General features: G+C 49.9%; 4 protein-coding genes across 4 annotated transcripts; 2 read left to right on the forward strand and 2 right to left on the reverse strand.

The window, feature by feature from the left end:
- Positions 1 to 914: 914 nt before the first annotated feature.
- LOC112993424 (histone H1) lies at positions 915 to 1,707 on the forward strand. The gene has a single exon (XM_026117073.2). The coding sequence runs from the start codon at positions 982 to 984 to the stop codon at positions 1,636 to 1,638; it is 657 nt and encodes a 218-aa protein (XP_025972858.1). The 5' UTR covers positions 915 to 981; the 3' UTR covers positions 1,639 to 1,707.
- Positions 1,708 to 2,618: 911 nt separating this feature from the next.
- On the reverse strand, positions 2,619 to 3,373 carry LOC112993420 (histone H2B 1/2/3/4/6). Its single transcript, XM_026117063.2, has one exon. It carries the CDS (start codon positions 3,306 to 3,308, stop codon positions 2,928 to 2,930), a length of 381 nt encoding a protein of 126 aa, XP_025972848.2. The 5' UTR covers positions 3,309 to 3,373; the 3' UTR covers positions 2,619 to 2,927.
- A 4,837-nt stretch (positions 3,374 to 8,210) lies between these two features.
- On the forward strand, positions 8,211 to 8,709 carry LOC112983633 (histone H4). The gene has a single exon (XM_026100889.2). The coding sequence runs from the start codon at positions 8,297 to 8,299 to the stop codon at positions 8,606 to 8,608; it is 312 nt and encodes a 103-aa protein (XP_025956674.1). The 5' UTR covers positions 8,211 to 8,296; the 3' UTR covers positions 8,609 to 8,709.
- An 876-nt stretch (positions 8,710 to 9,585) lies between these two features.
- Positions 9,586 to 10,104, reverse strand: LOC135328259 (histone H3). The gene has a single exon (XM_064511128.1). The coding sequence runs from the start codon at positions 10,053 to 10,055 to the stop codon at positions 9,645 to 9,647; it is 411 nt and encodes a 136-aa protein (XP_064367198.1). The 5' UTR covers positions 10,056 to 10,104; the 3' UTR covers positions 9,586 to 9,644.
- Positions 10,105 to 10,256: the final 152 nt, after the last annotated feature.

The raw sequence follows: 10,256 nt of genomic DNA on the forward strand, positions 1-10,256 counted from the left end.
TTTAAAATGAGAAATGTAAATGATGAGTTGGTAATGTTTTATGGTGTAGATGCATGGAAAATCATTTGCAGCAGTGTCTCCTTAGATAAGGATGACTCAGATTTTCACTAATTGAACTGGATCAAAATAAAAACACTGCTGAATACCAAGTGTTAGGGTACTGATTATAATCTGTAGTGAAAACTGTGTGAAATTCCGATGTGACCTAATATATTAAGATAATTAATGCTTCTGTAACAGCAATAGGTAAACACGTCTGTATTGTGTACACAGAGCCACATAGTGCTAACTGGTCCACTTTAAAAAGTCATCTCCTTCTGGGAGGAAAACAGTCCCTCACAGGTCTTTAATATGCTTCCTGCCCTGTTACATGATACACTAATTTAGTTTACTTTAATTATTTTTAAAAGGGTAAAGGATTTTGGACAAAGAAGCTAATTTCTAATCCATATTCAGTGCTCAAGATGAGCCTGTGTTACTTCCTTCTCTTTGAAATCACTTTGCGATTAAAATATCGATTCAAATTCCTGGTTTTCAGTTCAGATTTAGAGAAGACCCTTTAAAGAATAATAATTAATTAGTTTGGAAATTTAGTTGTGCACGTCGCAGATTTTATTTAGAAGGAAAAACAAAAGTTTCTGTCTCCCGAGGTCTATCCAGGTCCAGGACTCAGGGTTTATCGACTCTTTTTTAACTCACCGTTTGCCTCTTCGAAGGGAAACTTTGCCGAGCGGAAAAACAGTCTTCCCTTTTCACGCCGCTGCCGATTGGGGTGAATCGGTGGCAGGAATTCCGGAAAAAACACGCTTTTTTGACTCCTAAGAAACACAAAATGAGCGGGGAGAAGAGACCTTTCTGCCGTGCAGCGGGGCGGGCTCTGCAACGCACCAATCACCGCGCGGCTCGTCTCTATAAATACGAGGCCACTGACTTGCTCCAGGCCCAGTGATTTCCCCTGATTCGTGGACGACGCCCGCCGCTATGTCGGAGACCGCGCCTGTTGCCGCGCCCGCTGTCGCGGCTCCCGGGGCCAAAGCCACCGCCAAGAAGCCGAAGAAGGCGGCGGGCGGCTCCAAAGCCCGCAAGCCCTCGGGCCCCAGCGTCACCGAGCTGATCACCAAGGCCGTGTCCGCCTCCAAGGAGCGCAAGGGGCTCTCCCTGGCCGCGCTCAAGAAGGCGCTGGCGGCCGGCGGCTACGACGTGGAGAAGAACAACAGCCGCATCAAGCTGGGGCTCAAGAGCCTCGTCAACAAGGGCACCCTGGTGCAGACCAAGGGCACCGGCGCCTCCGGCTCTTTTAAATTGAACAAGAAGCCGGGTGAGACCAAAGAGAAGGCAACCAAGAAGAAGCCGGCAGCCAAGCCCAAGAAGCCGGCGGCCAAGAAGCCCGCGAGCGCCGCCAAGAAGCCCAAGAAGGCGGCGGCGGTGAAGAAGAGCCCCAAGAAGGCAAAGAAGCCGGCGGCCGCCGCGGCCAAGAAAGCGGCCAAGAGCCCCAAGAAGGCTGCCAAGGCTGGTCGCCCCAAAAAAGCAGCGAAGAGCCCGGCCAAGGCGAAGGCAGTGAAGCCCAAGGCAGCCAAGCCTAAGGCAGCCAAACCCAAAACGGCCAAGGCGAAGAAGGCGGCGCCCAAAAAGAAGTAAAGCGGCTTAGAAGAAATTATAGAGTCTACTCATTTAAATAAACCCAAAGGCTCTTTTAAGAGCCACCCACTTACTCTCAAAAAGAGCTGAAACACTCTAGGTGCAAAATAAAATACAATACTATAGAGGGGGTACGCGAAAAAGGAAAATACTCTAGGAGTTCAGGCGCTTTTGGTACAGGTTGCTTGCAAGATGAGGATTTCCAGAAAGTGTTTGTTTACTGCATGTAAATCGGGAGCCTGTGACAGCGGCGTTTCCTCCGCCCCTTCCCCGCTTTTATTTCTCGGCAGTCCCTTCCGTGTGCGGCGTGTCACGGCATCTGCCAGGGAGGGGCGGCGCGGCGGAGAGGACCGGCCTGAGCCCCACAGCGCAGCAAGCTCCCCGTCTCCGAGACACCCGGGGAGTTTAAAAATCCCGCGCTGAGCCCGCATTGGTCTGCTCCGGCCGCCCAGCCCCGCCCACGCATGACGGCAACCCCGCCCCCTGCCCCCCCACCCCGGCCGTGCCTGTTCCCTTCCTCTGCGCGCGGAGCAAGCGCCTTCCGCTCTAGCGGGGTGTGCGGGGGGAGCGGAGTGCAGTCACCCACCCTTGCCTTTAGCCAGAGGAAAAACGTTGTCCGGCAGCACAGCTTCCTCAGACAGAATTTCTCTTTTCATACTGAAGCCAGGAAACTCTCATATCCCCCTCCCCACGTACAGATGGCCCCTAGGTTCACGCCGGGTACATACTAAGAAAAGAGAACCAGCACCTACAGACTTCATGCGCTGGCGTTTCAAGTCGGAAAGCAGTTGATATAAAGATGCTGCTTTCTAAATATTTATTTAGGACAAAAACTACGATTTTTTTTTCCTAGGAGAATATTTGTAGTGCACAGAAAACCATAGGAAGTAAATTGGTCATCAATTTCTAGATAAAAAATGACTGCCTACCTTTCCCCGAGAGACTTGCAAATTTCGAAACAGAACTGGCAAACACGAGAATAAAAACGTTACTTTTATTTTCTTAGCCGTATTCAAGCCCAGAATCGATAACATAATAGCTAAATGTAGCTCACAATGCCTAGCATAAATTGCTACTTTTTATCCAGTTCAGAATTCAAAGCTCTCCAAACTTTTACACAGCTACATTTTAAGTACTGAAATAACTGAGTACTTACATTCTAGTTGTTTGCAAACAGAAAGATTATTTACATACCTTTCACGAACAACAAAGTAACACAGCCCTTCCACTTGACAAAATAGGTGGCTCTTAAAAGAGCCTTTGGGTTAAAACTGGCGGTCCGGGACGCTCTACTTGGAGCTGGTGTACTTGGTGACAGCTTTGGTGCCCTCGGAGACGGCGTGCTTGGCCAGCTCGCCGGGCAGCAGCAGCCGCACGGCGGTCTGGATCTCCCGCGACGTGATGGTGGAGCGCTTGTTGTAGTGCGCCAGGCGCGACGCCTCGCCGGCGATGCGCTCGAAGATGTCGTTGACGAAGGAGTTCATGATGCCCATGGCCTTGGACGAGATGCCCGTGTCGGGGTGCACCTGCTTCAGCACCTTGTACACGTAGATCGAGTAGCTCTCCTTGCGGCTCTTCTTGCGCTTCTTGTCGCCCTTCTTCTGCGTCTTGGTCACCGCCTTCTTGGAGCCCTTCTTGGGCGCGGGCGCCGACTTGGCTGGCTCAGGCATGTCGAGAAACCGTTGATTCCACTGGAACACCGGAGTGCCTGCTAATGCGATTACTCCCCTATTTATAGGGGCCTTATGCAAATCTGCAGCCTCCGCTATCTGCGTTCCTACTGGATAAGGACGCCGGTGACGTCACTGCTTGTACGACGCTCTTTGCGATTGGTCCATTGCCAATTCCAATGTACTATTGGCTAGCTATTACAATCGTGCCAGCCAATCAAAACGAACTCTTTCAATCGCTTAAGGTTCGGTGGCGGAGATTGTCGGGGGGGGGGGGGGGGGGGGGGGTTCTGTAACTGGTCTGAGGGTGCCTGGCCGGCAAGTCTGCCCGTCTGGGCGTGAGGCCGTCTAGCTAGCTGTAGAGATAAATGTGTACATATACAGCGTGATTATCGTCATTTTCTCCAAACACAGCTGGAGAAAATTGCAAGTTTTTTTTCTTCTTCTATTAAATATATATATATATATATTTGTATACTTTATATAATAGTCTACATTTATAGCAGTCATGATTTAAATGTAGAAGAGAAAAAAATATAACCCGAAAAGTTAGTTAGTTAGTACTCAGAATTAGGGATACTAATCATTGTTAATAGTGTTTGAAATAAATTTTTCTGGCCCACATGTACATGGTTTGTCTTTCAGAATGTTAAATGAGATGAAAGTTGAATTGAAAGAAAAAAAAATTTGAAAAAGTTGAAATTGGAAGAAAGAATGTGGACATTTTTGAGATGTAATGAATATTGGAAGAATTTAAGTAGAAAGCAAGATATTCCTGTTAATAAAAATAAAATATGTATTTAAGATTGAATTGAGAATTTATCAGGAATCAGATACTCAATCTGTTTTCTTGTTAATTGCAGAAACAGAAATGTAATTGTTTAAAAGACTATAATGATTTAACAATATTAAGAATTCTGACATATTAAGGTTTTTTTCTGATATGATAGAAGAATAAATGCTCTTTGGTGGAGTGTTACTCTGTATGTTTAGACAAAGGTGTCTTTATGAGTACTTTTTTAATTAAAATGTCTTGTGGCTCATTACACAGTTACAATTATACATTCATTCATTAGTAAAGGAGAGCATGATGTTATGACTGGATAACTTGGCATCACATAACTAAAGCTAAAATGTTGCTTATATTCTTTTGCAGTCCTTAAGGGACATTCAGAGTTTATAGACTCACTTGGTTTCAGAGGAGACAGATTTCATGGGCAGAAGAATCCTATCTGGTGTATGTAATTGTAGTTTAAAATGAGTAAGACTGCTAAAATCACAACAAAACCGAGTGCTCAAGGAGATAATATGAATAAGGATAGTATGAGAGATCCTGGTGCAAAGAATAAAAAATATCGCTTATCTCATCAGACTGTTCTTGCTTTTGTGGGGGTTTTTTTGTTTTTCTTTTTTTCTTAGCTGAACACATAGGCACAGTGCTATAAAAACAAGGACTTCCAGCCTACTGTCCAAAATACTGCTGTCTGAAGGAAGGCTGAGGACAGGGTGGGACCTTTCATCTTCCCTGTAAGGCTTGTTGGTGCATGTCCCTGCTGCACACAGCACCTAAGCTGGGGAGACACAGAAGCAGCTATCAGTGTTGGGGACAGCAGCTTCTTGCTGCTTCCCCGATGCTCAGGCTCTCCGCTTTAATGCCCCCCCTTCCTCCTCCCGCCAGTGTCAGGGAACAGGGTGGGTGTTCACCTATCTCAGTCTGCCCTGCCTCCTCTGCGGCTGCCACTGACCTCTGGACCAGCTAGGACAGAGCCAGAGAAGGCAGGCAGGAGCTGCATCTGCCTTTTGAAGAGGCCTAGGGGCATAGTTCTCCCTTCCTCAGCAAGGCAAGAGGAGAAGCTAGGGTGCTCCATCTTCTAAGCATTAAACAGTCCTTGCATTTGTTGTGATCCTTACAGCTTCCTTTTGGCATAAACTTTACCTGGAAAAGTGGTCCATGGAGAAACCCCTCCTTGGCAATGGCAGTTCTTCTCACAAACCTCTATGAAAGTCTGGGACTTGACATGCCACTCTGGACAGTGTGGCCTGGGCTCCTAGATTTTGCCTCAATAGCAGAAAGAGGCCGTTGCTCATGTTATACAACTCTGAAAGAGAAAAGGTAGAATGACATGGGACAATCTCAGCAATGTTAAAATCCACAGGTCCTGGTCTAGGAGTAAATTTGGGGACAGAAAACAGAGGCAGATCTTTTGGTTTTATTTTTGTGTGTTTTTTTTTTTTAAGCAAACCAGCTTCTTCAGACGAACACTATCTATTAATCCCTTAGAGTCTGTTGGTTAGTTCCAGACAAAAGTGACAGGCGATGTAGTTCTGAGACACTCACTTCCAACAGGTTTTGTGAAGATCAGATAAGGAGTAAGAACAAATCTGGGTTAGACCCTTTCCTGAGTAAAAGGGACTGATACGACCTGAACAGCTACTGCTTGGTTTTAGCCTGTCAACTGAAGAATCAGCACATAACTGTAGGCCAGTTAATTCTGATGTACTTCTTAAAGAAACAGTTAGGGAAGAACTGGAGAGGGCTGAAAGCAAAATAATGGGGGCAGGAGGGAGTTGGGAGAAGATCAGTAGATGTCTATAAAGGAAACTGAAGTTCTTGAAAAGAAGGGAAGGTGAAACTTTAGAAGCAATGGTGGAGAAGCTGAGATTATTGCATTGTTGGCATGGTCAGGCTATAGGGACATAGAAATCAGGTTTTTATTAAGTCTCTTGATAATCTAAAAAAAATGTTCATGAAAGGAAGTGGATGGGAACTTCTTAAGGTCATCCATCCCACTTTAAAAACAATGGAGATGCCAGTAACGGACCAAGGCCTTGGAGTGTCCAATAGACATAAACCCTTCTAGTTAGGAAACCTGAGCCTGAAGGCAGAGAACAGAGAAAAGGCTTCAATAGCAGCTCCAGTGCAACTCAGGACTCTCAGAACTTGACTCCATCACCAGCCCACATCGCACTGCTAAACGTATCGAACTGTGGGGCACTGTCTTTTCCCTGATGGTGTTTCCTGCAGGAGAATACCTTGTCTTACAGGCTAGCAGCTTCCATCCTTTCAGTTAATTTCTTCAGCTGGAAGTGTCTAGAAAGCAATGAAAAGACACTTTTCCATGATAAATGTGAATCTGATGTTAGTGTTTTGACACTATGGCTCCTGGGTGGGATCTGCACAGATTTTTCAGGAATATACCCTTTCTAATGCTGAAATCCAAAGTCAGAAATATAATTCTTCTCTGTCAGTGCTTGTTGCCCAGACTGGCTTCAGGAAAAATGGAATTCACAAACCGTATCTTACCTCTTATCCCACACTCTGCGGCCTCTTCAGCCAGGACTTACGACTTATCTTATGAGGAAAAGCAAACAATCTGTGTATCAGCTTTGGCTTGCTGAGTACACTGCTGATTCCAAAGGCTCTAGGGAGAAAAAAAAGTCATCCAAAGCAAACAAACAGAGGAGGAAAAAAGACTTTTAAAACCAGTAGAATGGATGTGAGGTGATTTATCTTGGTTTCTGAACTTCATTTCATTTTAGTCGAGTGTACTGCACTATATGGAAAACAGGGAAAAGAACGAAGGAGAAGTCCCAGGGGAAAGTCCTACAACAACTAAACCATCAACAGGACATGTTTAGCAGAGGGTGTTAGCATTATTCCAAATATACTAATGCTGAATCACAGCTGTCTACATGGATGTGATTATTTTGGCAAATTATTTTCTAAGTGTGTGATGTAGCTTAGAATCAAGTCTGAGGAATCTCCTTTGAGGGCTATTGGTAGCTGTTGGGAGATCTTTTAGATGCTGAGAACGAAACATTAAACCTAACTGTGTTATATGCTATATACATAGCCATCAGAAGTAAAAGTATTCTATCTTTATATTTTAAATTCTTGAGTGTCACTATCATCTGAAGACTTTCTAATAACTTAAGTATTCTATAAATACATGGGCCAGATCATTTCAGCAATATGAAATCATTGCACTGGAAAAGCTATGAATTGGAAAAAAAAGGATAAAGGGAGTGGGGGGAGTTTTCTGAAATGGATGACTTTTGATGACTTGAGATTTCTAAAGACAGTGAAGAAAAGACAAATCATTACACTGATGTGCTCTTTCCTGTGACAGTGGCTGTATAAATGCAGCTAATAGAAACAAAAAAATGTGTTCCGAAAGCATAACCATAAGCAGAAATAATAGGAAGACTATGAGCTTTTATGTATCAACAAAATGTATGTCAGGTACAAGCATATACCTGAAAACGAACATGTACATGCCACATTGCTAAAGCATTTAAAGCAATCTGGAAAAATATTTTGCATGCATTCATTGTATTGACAGGCAAAGCAATTTCTTCACAGGAACCTCACTCCAATCAACAAAGAAAGGTTATTTCATGTTTCAGGTTCACAGCAACGTGGCTGAAGCGAAGAAGTTAAAACAGAAAGAAACCACACGAACGAAAAAAAACCACGAAAGAAAGAATCAACTAATCACGCTAAAAGCTTCTTTTACAAAAACGTGAATGAGCCAAAGCGCCGCCGGCCCCCGCCCCGAGCCTTTGTTGGAGCGACGCGAAATGGCGGCGGCGGGGCAGGGCGGCTCCGAGGGGGGCGGGGCAGCGGCGCTCCCGGCCTCGCGCCTCCATTGGGCGGATTTTGCTGCAGACTCGCGGACGGCGCCCGCCGGGGCCCGGCTCCCCCCGCCGAGAGGGAGCCGCCGCCCGCGCATTTCCTGCAGCGGCGCCCGCGCCGGGCCCGGCATCCTGCCGCGCCGCGCCGCCCCCCCACTTCCCTCTTGGCGGCGCCCGCGCGCGAACGTCCCCGTCCCCAGGGAGCGGGCGGAGAGGGAGGGGAAGCGGGCGGGGAGAAGAACCCGCCCTTGGCCTGCCCCGCAGTCCCCAATCAGGTCGGACCGGCGGCAATATAGGACGGGCGCGGAGACCGCTTCCCGCCACACGCAGCTTGGGTCGGGAGCGGCGCGAGGATGTCTGGTAGAGGCAAGGGCGGGAAGGGGCTCGGCAAGGGGGGCGCCAAGCGGCACCGCAAGGTGCTGCGCGACAACATCCAGGGCATTACCAAGCCTGCCATCCGGCGCCTGGCTCGGCGCGGCGGCGTGAAGCGCATCTCGGGGCTCATCTACGAGGAGACGCGCGGCGTGCTGAAGGTGTTCCTGGAGAACGTGATCCGCGACGCCGTCACCTACACGGAGCACGCCAAGCGCAAGACGGTCACGGCCATGGACGTGGTGTACGCCCTCAAGCGCCAGGGACGCACCCTCTACGGCTTCGGCGGTTAAGCTACTCTCGAGAACGGTCGCGCTGCTGCAACACAAAGGCTCTTTTCAGAGCCACCCAAGCACTCGAGAGAAAGGGCCTAATCACTGTTTATGTTAACGATGTTTAATATTATTGCCAGTTGCACTTTCTCGGAAAACGGGGGCGGGGAGGACGGGCAGTTGCTTGGCGCTTAACCTCGTTTACGTCTCCCCCGTGCACCTTTAAGGCAAAAGTTGCTAGGACAGGAGAAATGCACCGACAGCCCTCCGAAAAGAGGGAGACGGGGGCAGCGTTTCAGTCATACAGCTCCTCAAAGGGGGCTCGGCAGGAAAGCGTCTCTGCAGCGAAACCTGGCAGGCGGGGGGGGGGGGAAGGGCCCTGCCCGCTGCCCCCTCCCCGCGGGTCGTCTTTTAAACGGGAGCGAAAGGGACAGGCAGGCGCAAAAAGAGGCACTCGCGCATAAGCGACAGGCAAAGCGGGGTAGTGCGAGAGCCACGTCCCAGCGCCCCGCCAGCCACTGGCTCGGGAGCAGCGGGCTCACGCGGGCAGCCCCTAAAATGGCGGGACCTTTTCCTCCCGCGCGCTGCTCCGTGAGCGGGGACAGGGAGGGAGGGAGAAGAGAAACGGCTCGAGACACTTGTAGCACCCCAGGTACTGCGGGGGGGGGGGGGGGGGGGAGAGAACAAGCTGCCAGCCCCGGGCCAGCACGCCCTCTCCCCTCCTCCTGCTGCAAGGGGCCTTGCGGGCCAGACCCCGCCCTCGACTCCGCTCCCCGCCACTTCGAGCCCTAACCCGAGCGGCCCGGGCTCGCCGGGGCTGAAGGCGGGCAGGAAGCGGGGGGAGGACGCAGGGAAGCCAGCGCTAGCTGCCGCTGCTGCGCCTCGCCTGCCGCGCCGCCAGCTCACATTCCCGGCAGCGCCGAAGCCCGCGCCCGGCACGAACCACCAGCCTGCCCCAAGAGCGGCGAGAACAGCTCTCCTCCGTGCCAATGTGGTGGCTCTTAAAAGAGCCTTTGGGTTTGGCGGTCGCGAAGAAGCGCCGGCTCCGGCAGGAGCCTCAGGCGCGCTCGCCGCGGATGCGCCGGGCGAGCTGGATGTCCTTGGGCATGATGGTGACGCGCTTGGCATGGATGGCGCACAGGTTGGTGTCCTCGAAGAGCCCCACCAGGTAGGCCTCGCTCGCCTCCTGCAGCGCCATGACGGCCGAGCTCTGGAAGCGCAGGTCCGTCTTGAAGTCCTGCGCGATCTCGCGCACCAGGCGCTGGAAGGGCAGCTTGCGGATCAGCAGCTCCGTCGACTTCTGGTAGCGCCGGATCTCGCGCAGCGCCACCGTGCCGGGCCGGTAGCGGTGCGGCTTCTTCACGCCGCCCGTGGCCGGCGCGCTCTTGCGGGCCGCCTTGGTAGCCAGCTGCTTGCGCGGCGCCTTCCCGCCTGTCGACTTCCGCGCTGTCTGCTTCGTACGCGCCATCCTCAAGTTTCCTGTTCTCTCACAACCAAAAGCCGAACAATAAAAAATGAAACGAGTGCTTGCTGCTGACTCCCATTTATATCCGTGCTCTCCTTCTCGATTGGTTCATCGAAAGCGCCGATCTCATTGGACCAATTTGAAACGCCCGCGTTAACCCAAAGCGCTCTGACTCGGTTTCTTTAGTTTCTTTTTTTTTTTGGG

The sequence above is a fragment of the Dromaius novaehollandiae genome, chromosome 1, assembly GCF_036370855.1.
Source record: "Dromaius novaehollandiae isolate bDroNov1 chromosome 1, bDroNov1.hap1, whole genome shotgun sequence".
NCBI lineage: Eukaryota > Metazoa > Chordata > Aves > Casuariiformes > Dromaiidae > Dromaius > Dromaius novaehollandiae.